At 38.2% G+C, this 17848-nt stretch overlaps 2 protein-coding genes across 4 annotated transcripts in view; one reads left to right on the plus strand and one right to left on the minus strand.

The window, feature by feature from the left end:
• idua (alpha-L-iduronidase) overlaps nucleotides 1–17848 on the plus strand; it is a 56725-nt gene that overhangs the window by 3126 nt on the left and 35751 nt on the right. The gene's annotated exons all lie outside the window — the stretch shown is intronic.
• slc26a1 (solute carrier family 26 member 1) lies at nucleotides 36–16542 on the minus strand. 2 transcript variants are annotated; one of them, XM_066710871.1, is made up of 3 exons: nucleotides 16406–16542; nucleotides 4819–5449; nucleotides 36–4513 (listed from the first exon to the last, which is right to left on the minus strand). In XM_066710871.1, exons 2-3 carry the CDS (start codon nucleotides 5419–5421, stop codon nucleotides 2990–2992), a joined length of 2127 nt encoding a protein of 708 aa, XP_066566968.1. In that variant the 5' UTR covers nucleotides 5422–5449; nucleotides 16406–16542; the 3' UTR covers nucleotides 36–2989. The 2 variants fall into 2 exon arrangements, with proteins under 2 accessions (XP_066566968.1, XP_066566966.1); XM_066710869.1 differs by lacking the exon at nucleotides 16406–16542 and adding an exon at nucleotides 12575–12741.

A 17848-nucleotide genomic window follows, 5' to 3' on the forward strand; every position in this document is an offset into this window, starting at 1 on the left:
ACAACATGCAGATAAAAACAGAGGAGACATTGGGAAAGCATATAATGAGAATGTATTGTGTTTATTTTGTAGGGAAATCAACTCAATCACACAGGTTTATATTCTTTGATTTAGGTCCAAATCAAATCATAACATTAACCAACCTTCCATTTTGTAACTTACCGTTTGAATACTTGTTGGAAGCTATTTGTTTGACAGAGGATTATTTTCTCTAGTTACTACAAACCCACCACACATTACAAAATACATGACTGTATTTTTAGTTTTGCAATTGACAGGTGAATTAAAGTTCTGATTTGGTGTGGGCCTGTGTGAAATACTCTATTTAATGTATTCTTTACTTACGGCACAGGCTAAATTTTTATTTATTGACTTGGTATTTAAAACAGGAGAAATACAACTTCCAGTAGATCTTAAGAATCTTAGAGAGTTCTTGCTACGCCGAATCATCACTTCAAACTTTCCCAGGTGAATAAATCATCTGACATATGGCAGTGTACAATACTCGAAGAAGCAAGATTTGTAAAATGTCGCATGGGGCTGCCCAATGACAAAATATGGTTGTTTTGTCTTCATATCCCCATGTCACTTTTACTCAGGTCTGAAGAGCAATTGTATAAAGTTACAATCTCTGACATTTTGTTTTAAGCTGCGTTTCCCCTGACAGACACCAATCTGGTTTTACTCTCACAAACAGTGTACATAGGACTTCAATAGAAAGGGTTGTGGAATCCACTTCCACCTCATACCAGTTAACTTAATGGTGTTCTGTTACCTTTTGAAAAATATTATTATGAATGTATTTATTATGAAATTTAGACTTTATTAATCGGATTACACCTTTCCATTATTCATTTTTTTTTTCCTATTATTGTTTTCACAAATGGAGCCATATGATTAGATTTTTTATTTTAATTTGTATTTATTAGTGCACAAAGTGAAAATTCTCTTACTCATTTGTAAGTGGGGTTTCATCAACATTTTATATTCAATTTAAAAGTGTCAGTGTTGTTTTTACTAGGCCTAAATATATTTCACTTGTGTCTGCAAAAAGTGCAAGGCCCTGTCAAAGAGGGCTGATTTAGCGCTGAATTGATCAAGAACTGTACAATGGAACAGTGTCTCTTTCTTGTGTTCTTTCATGGGTACGTCATCACTGTGCTTTTATTCTGAAATCGGAGTCTTTCAGAAAAACAGCTAAACTGTTCTGAACAAAACCTCAATTTGCCAGTCAATGTCAGTTGTAGGTGACTGATAATTAAAAGCCCTGTTTTAAATTCTGTCTCTAAAATTAGCGTTGATATCTGTATGGGCAGATTTACTGGTTTTCTTTGTCATAATACTGGATAAAAAGGATAAGGTTTTCAATTTTTTAATATTTCTTTATGAATAGGCATATCCATATTTCTTCTCTATGATGATGTCCCTCCTTATAAGAAAGATGTTGATTGTTGTGCATACATATTTTTAAGAGAGAGCTATATTTTGATAATCTTGGTTTGTAACCTAAACTGTTTTACTGCTTTCATCTGAAGAGATTTTGACACATAGACATTACAGTGTTAAATATAGCATTAGTAAATAGATACGTACATAAACTGGCAGTATATGTATGGCAGAACAAATTAAAAGTGTCAGATTTTGTTTTTGTTTTATCTTGGTTATGTTTTGACATGATCAGTTATGCCTTAATATATGACATAATTCTTCCTTACTATTTACAATCTTTCCAAATCAGATCAAGTAGGATGTCACCCAAGATCCTCATCAAAACATTACATTGACTCTACTACAAACTATTACTGAATTTCTGCAAACTTGGCATGATAAAGAATAGGGAAATGCAATGTTTTTAGTGCTGTATTTTGTTATCCCAGATTGTAAGATATTAGAGTGTTCGCTGAATATTATTCTTTATAATGATTTCAGAATTTCATGAATAAATAGATAATTCTATTATTAATTCTTATTATGACTTCAATAAACACATTTAACAATATGGTAGTTTACATTATTTAGATTAAAAAAATATATCAACTTAAATCATAAAGACTGAACAGTTGATATTTAAAATTAAATATATTTTATAAAACGAAGGAAGAATGGTAAAGACTCCCTTGTAAATACTTTTGTTAGATACAATTCACCATTCTGTAAATTGCAGATTAAATACTTATTATCTCCAACAAAGTTTTAAAACTGAAGTGTGTAAGGTTATAGAAGCAGTTCCATATATGTACATTAGATGCATGTTAAATCTGTTCCATACGAAAAACAAATATAAAATATGGAACTACAATTATGAATGATCTTTTCATCCAATGGATTATTTCAAGCAAATCAAAAATTGGTTTTGTTGTAATATAATTTCCGCATTTTCTAAAAAGCACTTATTTCTCTTTTGCATTCATCATTGATGCCTAATTTAGTGCTAGTGGCAGTGTACTCCTGCAATGAGGTTTCATTGCTCAGTTTCATAGTGGCTCAACTTAGAAGATAATTGACTTAGTTGTTTGTTCAACGTGTCTGTGTCTGTCATTGATTAAGGCATTGTGGTTATATATTTACATAAGGTCCTTAGTCCCTTATTTGTGGGGCTGATGTCCAGTAATAGGACAGAGACAAGACACATATGACTAGTGAGCCTATTGGACCATGGCTTTGACTTCATGTACTGCTGAGCTTTCTGTTTAAACTTCACCATCATTGTCACCAATAATTCTCAATGCTGGTTATAAAAACCTAAAAAACACATCAAATGGTGAATACAAAATATATATTTGTATACATTTTTAAGATTTTTTTTTCTTCCAGACTGAAGGGCAAGTTTTATTTCCTGTTGCATATTCACCATCAGTTCACATTAGCTTTTCTAACCTGGCACCCTGAGTCTCAAGCACCTGGCTTCCTTGCCAGATGCATTCCCTGTTTTTCGAATTTACTGCTTTTGGAAATTCTCTTGAGTCCTGTGTAGTAGTATTGTGTAGTGCTACACGACTGAGTCATTGACTGTCGATTCTCTGCTTTTGGCAAACAAGACAGCGCTGTGCACAGTGTAAAACAACATGCTACTGATGTCTTTGTCTTCTATTCCAAAGAAACCCCCTCGTTTTAAGGATTCTATCACAGAGGGGTTACAACAGGCCAGTAGGATGCTGACCCCAACCTCTTTATAGTCTTTCACTATTCCTTTAAAGGTAATCATCCCCGTGGTATCCATAAAAGGCATTGAAGAACAGTCTAAGACAACTGTATGGAAGTCAAGTTCTTTCGGAACCAAGCTAACTGTGGCTTCTCCATTGGTTTTGTCAAGGTCATTTTCCCTAGCCTGCTTGGCAGCCAATTGCTTTGCCCTCTTCTCTGCCTTCTTCTTTTTGGTGATTTCTAAGAAGGGCTCCACCCCTACAGATTTGTAGAGCGATTTAAGGAAGAAGTCCTTGTTGGCATAGTACAGCGGAGCCTGGAAGCGGAATATCTTCACTTTAGGGACTGTTAAGAGGTTCTCGTATTCGCTGCTGTCCTCATAGAAGCCAGTGTCCTGGACTTGGCCCAGAATGGCTACTTTGGGGACCTGGGTACGAGCCACCACACAAAGCATGGAGAAGATGACTCCAACCAACAGTCCCATCTCCACGCTGATCAGAGCCGATGACAGCATGGTGATCGACCAGACGACGGCATCTATCTTGTTGAGTTGCCACTGCTTTGGCACATCCTGGAATTTGCGAAGGGCACCTCTCAAGCTGACAATGATAATACAGGCCAGAACGCACTTCTGTAGGGAGTAAAAAAGTGGGGCAAAGACCAGGAGGACCAGCAGGACAACAAAGGCGCTGATCACACTGGAAACCTGTGTTTGGCAGCCGGTTGAGTCTTTCACCATTGTTTTGGCCAAGGCTGCACTGGTCGTGAAGCAATGGAAAAAGGATGGTATGATATTACAGAAGCCGATAGCGATCATCTCTTGATTGGGCCGAACAGTATAGCCATTCTTCTTGGCAAACATCTCAGAGAGTGAAACTGTGAAGGCAAAGCTGATGATACCAAGGGGTATGGCATCAAACACTACCCTTGGCATCAGCTCAAAACTAGGCACCTTTGGGGGAATGAATCCCGTTGGAATTGCCCCAGAGATACTGGAGCTGTACAATCCATTGAGGTTAGCAAAGTGGGAAACCAGGGTTGCCACTGTCACCACCACCAGCTCTGTGGGTAAAGGGATCTTCAGCCGATCCTTGTAGCGGTCGCCTAACTCCTTGGCAGCCACCAGCACTGCCAAGCAGATGGTGCTGGTAATCAGGTCACAGAAGTTCGTCTTGTGGATATTCTTGAAGATGTTGATCCATGTGATGATGACAGTCCCATAGCCCTGGTGCCGAGGTATCTTGAGCCCGAGAAGGTACTTGGCCTGCACAGTGAGAATGGTGATGGAGGCACCTGTGGCAAAGCCATCCAGCATTGGCGCAGACAGGTACACTGAGACAAATCCCAGCTGGAAAACAGCCATCAGCACCTAGAATAAAATTATTATTATTATTATTATTATTATTATTATTAATATTATTATTATTATTAATATTATAGCATTAAAACAACCTTTTAAAATGCACTATATAGACCTAAATAATAATTGTTCTCAAAGGTATCAAGTCTCATACATGCACACACTTTCACCAATATGCATTGCAGTAAGTACAATGATGATCACAATTCTTGGATGGTTAATCTAATTGAACAGCAAAAAAGAAAGGAAGAACTAAGGGAAAAATCGTAATATACTACCTTACTAATTCATCAGCCTTCCAAACCAAACATTACCTGATAAATACCAGCTAGGAATGTCAAAGCAGCAGCAATGGTAATGGCATAGCACTCCTTCCCACATTCCATACTTAACCCCCCCATGCTCAAGTTCACTGTGGAGATGCTGGAGGAGACAGTGCTGTTCCATATGTCTCCTAATTGCATGGTGTCTACGTTGGTGTCCTCGCTCAGGTCAAACCCTGCCAGATAGACCTCCCGGTCCACCACCTGTCCAACCATGAGGCTCATCAGGCTGAATATCCCCACAGAGACATGCCGGGAGGTGCCCATGAAAAAATATATAATGTTGCTGAAAAAGGAAGTGTACAGGCCATAGATAGGCTGAAGCCCAGCCAGCAGGCAGTAGGCGATGGCCTGGGGAACAAGGATAATCCCCACGATGAGGCCTGACATGATGTCACCCCAGATATACTCCTTAAATTTGTACTTCGGCAACCACCGAACCACAGGAAAGAAGCCAGTGAAGGTGTTTTTCAGCTTGGTCACCGAGCAGGAGAGACTTCTGCTCAGCTTGTTGGTCAGCACTTCCTTCGGGTCCCTCCGCCTGCGCACCTTCCTCTGCAGATGGAGGATGTTTCTCTGGTGCTCTCCCTCCATTGCCTCTGTATTATGTTCGGCCCAGCTCCTGAAAAGGTAAACCATTTAAAATGAAACTGAGAATGCGCTTACAAACAGTAATCATGGTATAGCATGTAGTGGGGTGGTGAGAAGGTATAGGAAACCCTGCAAAACAGGATGACTGCTGTGCACATTTACTGTGGGAAACCTTCATTAAGTTATTGCTTTTGTCTGTCACATACATGTATGGGAATAGCAATGACCTGTGCAATGGCGTTCAGCACTGACTACAACTATAATCTCAGAGGTGCAGGGAAGGGATGAAAAAACAGGACACATCATATTGTTACAAACAAATAAAACCTGGGACCAACACTGTTTTACTGGGAAGACCGATGATCCAAAGGAAATGCTTCTATATCATATTAAGCAACTATGGACAATTTTCTGCAAATGGCTGATGCATTTTAGTTGGTACCTTTGTTTGTGAACAGTTAAATGTCTCAATGTTGAAGTGTCTTTGAAAGTTTCTTTCACGAATACCAGTGTTGTCTTTAGTTTGGACAAGGTCGTACTATTTTCAAAAGGCTTGATACTAGATCATGTTCATATTTGTTTGTGACTCCACAGCCTTGCAGGACAGTTATTATGATCTAGGTATTGCAATGCTCTGAATGCTGCTATTATGACCCAGGTTCTAGTCATTTTATTTGTATAGCTTTAAGCTTTAGGTTAATTTAGTTTTGATAGAGGATTTTTGCTTTTTTTTAATCTTTACTGCATATCGCATTAATGGAGTGTACTTGTATAGCAACCCATATATCAGGATGTTATGTTAGGTTTGTAAAAGTAGCCTATTTACACTTCAGCCAGGGCTTTATTACCCTTATCTTAAAGTAAATATACAAAGTAGAAATACAAATCCATAAAACTAGATGGACATCTGTCTCTGTATTATAAAAGTTACAATTCTGCAAGCATGTTAGCTTTCATAACTTACATTTGAATCATAATGAAGAACTAAGTGATGCACAAAGGTATGCGATAGTCTTATCTCTGATTAAGTAATACCAGTAACTTAGTAGTTAGGTTTTCTGTTTCTGTTAAAAATAATTTGAATGACTCAGTTGTCCACCAAACCTTGACGCCATCATTCGTGTGTGCCCATTCTTTTGCCTCTAGAAAGAACTTGAAGATCTTCAGTTTTCTTCAATATGGAGAGATTTGAATGACTGTTGGTAGCAGATTGCGTACTGGTTAAAAAATTATTAGCTTTACACATACAAATAAGGATTTTTTTTTATGGTTTTGCACTCAAGTTTTTGTACAGCTGCCATATTTGTGTTTTTTTTTTTTTGTTGTTTGTTAGTTTTTCCTGAACTCCATTTAGCTAAACATTGACATTTCTTGGAATTTGTTTGATCTTTTTTCCACACTCTTTACAATAGCATTTCTTGTAGTCATAGTATTTCACTTAACTTAAACTAGTAGTCTCTACATTATATCATTGAGGTTGTAAAGATGAGCACTATTGTTAGTTTATCAGTGCACCAAAAAGAGATTCAGTAGAAGGGGAAAAAACACACAAAGCACATTGTTAATTGCACTGTTTTTTAAATGTTGTGTAGTGACCTTAGGATGAGTGGGTGTTTGTTACTCTGCCCTAATAACGATGTTAGGAAGTTACATTCATCAAAAAGAAAAATCATTGCACCATTTCCCTGAGCTGAACTCCAATGAAATGTTCTAGTAAAACCTGGACAGGAGAGTTATAAAGAGGAGCACCACCAACATATACCTGACAAAATTAATGTAGTGTGATAGCTTACCAAAAGAATTTCCATGTGTGATAGCAAATAAGTGTATTTTGATGATAAGCTTTTACAGGTAAATAAAACAAAATGGCCTAGATTTTGTGCTTCATAAAGAGAAGATTAATATATATTAATATGAATCCATAGTTGGTGATTCCTCCTGTGTTGCTTAAACTCTTATGGTAGTAGTGTATCTCTGGTATGTTTATAACCCATATTAGTTGATGTTCAGTGTTATCTTTTACGTTTTTGACTATAATAAATATGTAAGGTTTAAAAGCTTGCATTTATATTAATAGGTTATTTTGAAAACGTGCACACTTGTGATTTGTATACTGAATGATGTAACCCCTCACAGGTTAAAGGTATATTCACAAAAAACACTGGCTTTGTCTTTGCCCCCGTGATAGCAAAAATATTATTTCCTAAATAAACACCAGCAATAGTTAATTATAGATAATTGTTGTTCACCTAATTGCACAAGTTGCAAAGGCAAACATTTGTGCAATCAGTCCTGAAACTCTGATAAAGACTAGTTTTTTAAAATGTCAGTAGTCAGGATTACTGATTATTCCATGTTTTGATAGGAATACAATTCTTGTACCTAGACATAATAACAATCTGTGATATATCAGCTAAGATGTCCAATTGTGGGTCGCAAGTGCAATCCATTCTGCGCCGTTCACCCTTTAATTGTATGCAAGGCACAAAATGGGGGAGTGGCTGAAATTATGCGTGATTCCTGATTTTTCCGTAACTGCGCCACACAAAAAACAGATTTGCGACACGCAAAATAACGTGCTGAAAACCATGGCGTTAACTCTGCGCACAACACTATTTTAGGGGACAGTGACTGGAAAGTGACATTCCAGCTCAGTCAACAATGGGGCTGTCTGTTTTTATTCATGGTTGTATGTGAACTAGACACAATTCACCCCCTCATGCTTTCTCCACATGAGCTAATGCAACCATGAGTGCATTCACTTATCATAGAGCCATAGAAAACATACAGTGAGGGGAAAAAAGTATTTGATCCCCTGCTGATTTTGTACGTTTGCCCACTGACAAAGAAATGATCAGTCTATAATTTTAATGGTAGGTGTATTTTAACAGTGAGAGACAGAATAACAACCACAAAATCCTGAAAAACGCATTTCAAAAAAGTTATAAATTGATTTGCATGTTAATGAGGGAAATAAGTATTTGATCCCCTATCAATCAGCAAGATTTCTGGCTCCCAGGTGTCTTTTATACAGGTAACGAGCTGAGATTAGGAGCACTCTCTTAAAGGGAGTGCTCCTAATCTCGGCTCGTTAACTGTATAAAAGACACCTGTCCACAGAAGCAATCAGTCAATCAGATTCCAAACTCTCCACCATGGCCAAGACCAAAGAGCTGTCCAAGGATGTCAGGGACAAGATTGTAGACCTACACAAGGCTGGAATGGGCTACAAGACCATCGCCAAGCAGCTTGGTGAGAAGGTGACAACAGTTGCTGCGATTATTCGCAAATGGAAGAAACACAAAATAACTGTCAGTCTCCCTCGGTCTGGGGCTCCATGCAAGATCTCACCTCGTGGAGTTTCAATGATCATGAGAACGGTGAGGAATCAGCCCAGAACTACACGGAAGGATCTTGTTAATGATCTCAAGGCAGCTGGGACCATAGTCACCAAGAAAACAGTTGGTAACACACTATGCCGTGAAGGACTGAAATCCTGCAGCAAGAAAGCACATGTACAGGCCCGTCTGAAGTTTGCCAATGAACATCTGAATGATTCAGAGGAGAACTGGGTGAAAGTGTTGTGGTCAGATGAGACCAAAATCGAGCTCTTTGGCATCAACTCAATTGGCCGTGTTTGGAGGAGGAGGAATGACCCCAAGAACACCATCCCCACCGTCAAACATGGAGGTGGAAACATTATGCTTTGGGGGTGTTTTTCTGCTAAGGGGACAGGACAACTGCACCACATCAAAGGGACGATGGACGGGGACATGTACTGTCAAATCTTGGGTGAGAACCTCCTTCCCTCAGCCAGGGCATTGAAAATGGGTCGTGGATGGGTATTCCAGCATGACAAGGACCCAAAACACACAGCCAAGGCAACAAAGGAGTGGCTCAAGAAGAAGCACATTAAGGTCCTGGAGTGGCCTAGCCAGTCTCCAGACCTTAATCCCATAGAAAATCTGTGGAGGGAGCTGAAGGTTCGAGTTGCCAAACGTCAGCCTCGAAACCTTAATGACTTGGAGAGGATCTGCAAAGAGGAGTGGCACAAAATCCCTCCTGAGATGTGTGCAAACCTGGTGGCCAACTACAAGAATCGTCTGACCTCTGTGATTGCCAACAAGGGTTTTGCCACCAAGTACTAAGTCGAAGGGGTCAAATACTTATTTCCCTCATTAACATGCAAATCAATGTATAACTTTTTTGAAATGCGTTTTTCAGGATTTTTTGGTTGTTATTCTGTCTGTCACTGTTAAAATACACCTACCATTAAAATTATAGACTGATCATTTCTTTGTCAGTGGGCAAACATACAAAATCAGCAGGGGATCAAATACTTTTTTCCCTCACTGTACACCGATCAGCCATAACATTTTGACCACTGACAGGTGATGTGAATAACACTGATAATCTTGTTATCATGACACCTGTCAGTGGGTGGGATATATTGGGCAGCAAGTGAACATTTTGTCCTCAAAGTTGATGTGTTAGAAGCAGGACAAATGGGCAAGCGTAAGGATCTGAGCGACTTTGACAAGGGCCAGATTGTGATGGCTAGACGACTGGGTCAGAGCATCTCCAAAACTGCAGCTCTTGTGGGGTGTTCCCGGTCTGCAGTGGTCAGTACCTATCAAAAGTGGTCCAAGGAAGGAAAAGCACTGAACCGGTGACAGGGTCATGGGCGGCCAAGGCTCATTGATGCACGTGGGGAGCGAAGGCTGGCCCGTGTGGTCCGATCCAACAGACGAGCTACTGTAGCTCAAATTGCTGAAAAAGTGAATGCTGGTTCTGATAGAAAGGTGTCAGAACACACAGTGCATTGCAGTTTGTTGCGTATGGGGCTGCGTAGCCGCAGACCAGTCAGGGTGCCCATGCTGACCCCTGTCCACGGCAGAAAGCGCCTCCAATGGGCAAGTGAACATCAGAACTGGACCACAGAGCAATGGAAGAAGGTGGCCTGGTCCACGAGTTCAAGGTGTTGACCTGGCCTCCAAATTCCCCAGATCTCAATCCAATAGAGCATCTGTGGGATGTGCTGGACAAACAAGTCCGATCCATGGAGGCCCCACCTCGCAACTTACAGGACTTAAAGGCTCTGCTGCTAACGTCTTGGTGCCAGATACCACAGCACACCTTCAGAGGTCTAGTGGAGTCCATGCCACGACGGATCAGGGCTGTTTTGGCGGCAAAAGGGGGACCTACACAATATTAGGCAGGTGGTCATAATGTTATGGCTGATCTGTGTGTGTGTGTGTGTGTGTGTGTGTGTATATATATATATATATGCTGGTATAGGAACAGTGCTGTGAGCCTGGCGTTTTGGGTTCGAAACCCGAAGTTTGCTGTAATTTATTTGATTTTGTTTTAATTTTTTTAATGTTATGTATATATGTGTGTGTGTGTGTGTGTGTGTGTGTATGTATGTATATATATATATGTATGTTTTTATTCCCGAAGTTAAATGAGAACGAACAATTATAAGGCGATTAATAAAGCTTTTATACAAATGATCTTCGTTAGAATTTCGTTTCAGTAACACGGTTCAGGGAACGTTAACTCCTAGCAAATGTATGACAATGCAAGGAAAATTAACTCATTGATATCCAGTAAGAGTGCATCATTTATCGAATTCATACAAACTAAATCTAAGAAATGTAATAAAAATAATAATAATATTACATCCACATATGCACTGAATTTAATAGCAACGCTTAAGTAAAAGAAATAAACAAATTATCCCTCTGTGCAGTGTAAGAAATATATTTTCAAAAGATAAAAAGCTTGCTTATGGAAATCAAAAGGATATGGCGGCTACACAGCACTAGGTGCTACACACCTGTTTTGGACACAGCAGCAGTAATGTACATACTATTATGTCTGATTCTGTGACGACCTACATACAGACAGACAGTTATGGGTATTGGGTAATATGTATTACTATACGTGCACAATATTGTGTTTGTACTGCAATACGACGCGTAGTCAGGACAATGGCATAGAGGTGCGCATTCAGGATGTGTCCAGACTCCGGTGCACTGCACAGTGTGGGCTGATTCCTAATTAGATGTGTGTGTACAAATAACACATGAAACACTGCCTTCATTCATTCATCCACCTGCAGAGACCTGTTGCTTTAATGCCGTGGCTTATTAACATATGGTATTGACTCGGTGATTGGACACATGAGATGCAAATATATTCCGGGCTGACATTAAACATGCGCATAGTGCAATCGAATTTTAATTGCATGAAAGCCTTAATTAGACTGAATAAACGAGTCAATTTTTGCGTGATATTAGCGCGGCGCATTCATCCAATAACTGCGCAAAACTGTGTTCAAACTAATAATACTAATAATACTGGCGCAGTGTGGAGTGGTTTACGAGGCGCAGTCTTGAGTGACACCTGAAAGCAATGCTATTATGCTATATGTCAAGTTTGAATGTCTAGCCCGTGATGTTCAGATGTATTCCTATGCTTAAAAATATGTAGGAAATATATGCAGTAAAAGTAGCCATGTGCCAAATCTTAATTAGGTACATTTGGATATTGCTTTTGTTAGACTTTTACAATTTATCAAAGGTGTGGGGGCAACTGTATGTGTATCTTTGCCATTAACAGGTTTGATATCTTCCAATTTAGTTTGATGGGCATGAATTTAAAGTCATTTGAAAGTTTTTAAATGTGATTACAAGTATTTTAGCCCCTCAGCCCAATACAATGTCAATACAATCAATCAATGTAAACACAAAGTCACAATCACTGCATAACATTTCAGTGAGTGATACATGTCAGGGTTGTCTTCTGGACACTCCAAACGTATTAATGGACATACAACATACAAAATGATCATAGTAATTAAATTTCTCGGCATATTTAAGTAACTAATACTATATTTTATTCAAATAAATTACATTTAAGCAACATAATAGAGCCCCATGAAAACAGTAAGTACAAATAGTACAATTCACATTTTAAAAACAAACTCACAGTGCAGCTCAAAGCTCTCTCTCTCTCTCTCTATCTCATATATATACCTGTTTGTATGATCTAGGATCGTATGTATTGCACTTTCTCATAGCAGTCTCAACACGTTAATAATCACACTGTAGTTACGGTGGTTCACTATTGTTCACAGAAAAACTAAACTCACCCACACACTGCTTACAGCCTGCTGACAGAAGACCGAAAAGTTGAACTGCACATGGAGGAACAAGCAAGTGGAGAGGAGGGGCAGAGAGGTAGAGAAAAAGAGAGACACACAATCACAGACTTGTCTTTCTCTCCCTTCCTCCTTCACTCTCTCAGGGAATGCTCACTGTCCTCTGTGCTTATTTGTTTCATGTAATATTCATAAAACTGTGGGCTGTCCCTTTACCAACAAAGGGTCATTCTATAGGCTGCTCTAGCAGGGGGTGTGGAAGCTTTGCCCTTATCACTTTTTCTCTTTTTTTTAAATACACACTGCAACACCATGTTAGAATCTGTCATTATGCAATCCGATCAGTGCAAATCTGGTGAAGCAAGTCAATATTTTACTGACTACAGGGAATTATCTTTAACGGAGAATTGTAACCTTAAGGGTTTTACTTCATCTCTGTTGCTGGTAAGAACATTCACGGTGAAATAAAATCATATACGTTTTTAAATGTCCATATACCTGCTTTTTATGACAACACTGGTCTGGTAGTCTGGACACTTTGTATATTACATAAGCACAGGTTACCTGCAAGCTTATGCAAACACTGGGTTATCAGTATTCTCTTTAGCATACATGGCTTCCCTAGCCAGAGTGGTAAGAAGAGCAATCGGGAAGTCTCTTTCCTAAAACAAATATGCTCCCTTGTGTTATCAGGGATATCTGGATATGCACCAGTTTGGAGCTTGCCCCCTTGTTTTGGCTCAGAGAGGTCAAAACATGACCTTTCTTCAAGTACTTCCCTAAGGTGTACAGAGCATTTTTTTTAAATTATTATTATTGTTTTGGTACTCCAGTCAGAGCTCACAGGTATCTTGCACTAGAATGGAAGCTAAACCAGCTTCCATTCTAGTGCAAGATACCTGTGAGCTCTGACTGGCTGACTGCCTACCTTTTTGAGACTATTTCCAGAATGTTTTCTGTAGAACTACTTCCTGTTTATAAGACTATGCTCACTTAATCTCTTCCTGAATGGTTATTTGTAGCATTTGGATTGAATGGTTTTGAGATGGTGGTTTAAGATTTGCTTCAGTGGCATTTTGAAAACTTTTTAAATGTAGTTTCTTTATACAAAAAGTACTTAAAATTGAACATTTTATCATGAGCCTGAAAATTAAGGAAATTACCGTATAACCCATGTATCATTCAAGTCGATTACTCACTTTACAATTTAATAGAGTAAGAATGTAGCTTCTAATGCACAATACAAGTGCAATATATTTGACTATGTAAACTACTGATTTACAGTGGTTACAGAAAATTGGATGGGTGCAAACACTCTCGTTTGACTTTAATATGCATTCAGTGTATGTTCATTTTTATTTCCTTCTGTTTTATGATACTTTGCATGAAACTATGAACAGTATTTGCAAAGATTGTATCATTGTTTTTCACTCCATTTTCAACTTAAGTCAGCCTGTATTATTTGCAACACCTATGTGAGATTCTAAATTAAAAAATCATTAGAGGAGCTGACTCATGCCAGATAGGACATTACATGGGGTGTGTGGAATGTAGCAGGGGAAAATGATAAATGCTGAAGATTTTAAAAGCTCTTTTGGTTACTTTATTCAGTAAAACAGCAATATAAAGTTAATTTAAGATGATGCCATACTCATCCAATCCCCTAGAATAAGGAGTTTAAGCAATTCTGGTTTTATATTACAATCTCTTGTCTTCCTTTACAGTTAAATAGTTAGACAGCTCTCTCATGAACATGGTGTACAATCACACCTCACATACCTTAACTTGAAATGACATCAGTTTGCAAATATTCCAGTTTGGAGAATTTAGAAATATATTACATTCCTTAATATCCTCAGTGACCCTTAGTACCTTACAAACCACAAAACTTTGCTTCCTATGGGTGGAAACAGTCTCTGTGATGAGAAATGTCAGCAACTGTGACAGAAGCCACATACAAACAAGTTTGACTAGTCTGGGGTTCCACTCTCAGCTGCATTGCTCCGTGAAGTTTGTCAGTGTATAGTTTACTTTCCTGTACACCGCAACAAGTTTTTCATAAATTAAAATAGACTTTGGATGCTTTTTTTTTTAAGTGACTCTCTCCTCTTTGTATATGACCGGTTTTGTCTTGATTTGATTTCAAGTGATTTTAATCCAATAATATCACAGGCTAGAGACTATGAAATACACCGAAAAATATGTTGGTATCCATTACATCTGCGCGACATGTGACTGAGCTGCAGCCTTTCTGTTAATCTTGCATGTGACTTTGTTTTTAGCACCATGTTGATTTTAATTAAGATGGCTGGAAATTATGCATTATATGCCTCCTTATTTGTTCAGAAAGAAGCAAATTAACCACAACAATCACATGCAGTTGTATATTTCTGTGTGCACATGCTTTGTGACTTCACAAGTTGTGCGTGATGACCAATAGGTATGACATTCCAAAAGAGAATATATAACCACAGGAATGCAGTGAAAGTGTTGCGTCTTCATTTCTGCCAACACAGATGCCATTAGTGTAATTTCTATTATTTGAGCAGAAGCTTATTTTAAATTACTATCACTATATTGGAGCTGCAAAACTGTCAAATATCTTTAAACTGGGGATTCAGCTTTAAGTCCTGAGTCAGACATTACTCCATGTGTGGTGTCTGGAAAACACTTCACAAATGAAGTAGTGATTAACAGTTCAATTCTTAAGCTCATTCTCAAGATCTTGATTTGCTTTTAGTTTTTGAACAGTAAGTTATCCTGGTTTTAAGAGTAGTGTGACCAGACTTCATAAATTGTTACATTAACCTTCTAACTTAATGGCATCTTCTCAAACCAAATCACTAAATTTCATGTAGTTATGCTAAAGTAAATTTAGACAAAGCCTTGAATGCTCAAAAAACCCAATCTCTGACATGATGTCTGTGATACATTCCCCTCCATTAACTGATTTTATTTTTTTTATTTTTTTTTGGCTGATCTCTTAGAACTTAAATTCTAATTCTATATTTATGTATCTATATATCCATCTAATATAAATATATTCTTTATATAAACATGTCATTATTTATAAAACACATGATGTTGCTTTCTGCAGTGTTGTTACTATAAACATTTTTTTTCTGCAACTCACCCCATCACATCAGCTCTGAAAAATGTTTATTTACATTTTCTTTTAATAGGATCAGATCTGAGTGCTGGAAGTGGTTAGTCTTAGACTTTCAGAAAAATTGGGTTGCCATCTCTTTTAGATGGTTCTTTCTTTGTGCCAGTTTGTTTGTTCCCATTGTTTCCTGTATCTGTTGATTTTAGTTTATCCATGACATTTACTTTTCTTCCAGTTTTCATCCAAGAAAATATCTTTTAAAGGTATGGATACGTGGCTCCTCTTTCCTCTGAACCACAGAAAATTGTTGACTATACACACGTTTGTAGTGCCTTTACTTCTTTGGGATGGTAACATGAATGTTTATAATATTTTTATATTAAATATTATATATGTTATGTTACTATTTTTTCTCTTGCATTATTATTATTATTAATTTTACTAGCTAATTGAATTCCTAAACAAGATCTTCTACTATGAACAGTGTAATAAAAGCCAGTTCAGAGCACTAGAATTCTAAACGGAGGTAATGGAAAAATTGTCACGGTCACTCTATGTAAACAATGCCCAACATGGCCTTTGGGAAATACTATCTCCTTTCATACACCTTTTGTTAGATTTATTTCTCCCTTCTACTAAGAACACAAGATCCGGTGAATGTAAAATATATTATCTTAAGCCTGAAATGATGTATACAATATATTTGAAATCCTTACCCTTCTCAGTGGAGCTTTTCGTCTTTGTTGCTGCTGTCTGTTCCATGCCTTCTCTGCAATGGGATTCCATCTGCTCTTGTTGAGGTCTGCGGCAGCACCAAAGCCTGCTGCTACTGGATGCTTCAGCCAGACGTAGGCCTCATTCTCCTGTCACCGCGCGGAAGGCCTTCCTCTTACTGAACGGTTGCCATGGATACGGATGCAATCGCAGTGTGTCTCAGGATCGGGGGGAGGATAGGCCTGAGGCGATGCTTCCTAGCTCCATTCCAGGGGACCCAACAGTCATGGTGTTTTTAGCTAAACAGACCTTGACTGTTGTTTTACAACTTGTATATTGTGTGAGCCGTGGGAGTTTTTCATTGGTAATCACCTGTAGATCTTTCTTTCCAAGAACTAGAGATAGAAAACACAGTTTACGGAATGGTATAGGTTCTCATGTAGAGTAGTGCATTTGTATTGCACCAATTTTCCTTGAATAGTTATTACATCAGTTAATACCCCTTTTAAAATTGTTATTCTTCTGGCTGTTTCAAAATGTTAGTCATTCATTCTGCAACAACAGACAATCATTTTCAGAGTTGCAGCCAATACATCCATGATTATGAATTGAGGATTAATTAAGGAACTAGGATTAATTATGTCAGGGAATGCCTTTTTAATTTTTAAAGGGAGAGGGTGAAAGTTGGTTACAATGTCCTATCTATCCTAACAGTTTCACAGAGCCTGCAAAGCTTCATATGTTTTAAGCATCAAAATGGTGTGGCCTATTAATGGTGACAAAGTGAGTTTACAGTTCATCAGTGGTGTAGTCTATGTGATATGCAGGCATATGCCATATACCCACCTATATTTCCTGTATGCCCACTATAAAATGTGCAGTGATATATAATGTTCCTTTATTAAATTAAAAATAAATAATCAATTTACAATATTAGATTTATATTTCAAGTTAGGGACTTACAATTTAACCAAGAAACTGAATATGCACATAAGGAAGGCTTTACTGGCTGTACTGGGGGTTATTTCACTTTGTAATGTTCTCATACACATAATGAGCCCCGTTACATGTGCATGTGTGCCCACGTGCATTTGCAGGAAGGGGCATAAGTGGGGGCTGGCACAGGGACGATGGGGGCTTGGTAATTTGACCGTATGCCCACTACTTTATTCTAGAGAAAGGGATCAGGAAAGCAAAGATGGAAATAGAAAAAAATATAGCTCTTGGAGCTAAAACTAATGCAAATAACTTTTTTCAATACTACAACAGCAAGAGGTCAATAAAGGAGGAAGCGAAACGGCTAAAGGGCAAAAACTAACAAGATGTGGCAAATGTTCTAAATTAGTATTTCACAGAGGTTTTTACAAAAGAAAAAACGGATAACATGCCACAGGTTAACAACCAGTCCAGTCAATTAGATTTGAGGAGTTGCTTCTACCTGGAGT

Source organism: Amia ocellicauda, chromosome 8 (genome assembly GCF_036373705.1).
Source record: "Amia ocellicauda isolate fAmiCal2 chromosome 8, fAmiCal2.hap1, whole genome shotgun sequence".
Taxonomy (NCBI): domain Eukaryota; kingdom Metazoa; phylum Chordata; class Actinopteri; order Amiiformes; family Amiidae; genus Amia; species Amia ocellicauda.

Excerpts from the sequence above, each read along its gene's own strand:
- slc26a1 (XM_066710871.1), bottom strand. The coding sequence starts at position 5,421 with ATGGAGGGAGAGCACCAGAGAAACATCCTCCATCTGCAGAGGAAGGTG. Across the intron at positions 4,514-4,818 it reads TCCTAGCTGGTATTTATCAG|GTGCTGATGGCTGTTTTCCA; the intron begins GTAATGTTTGGT and ends ATTTTATTCTAG.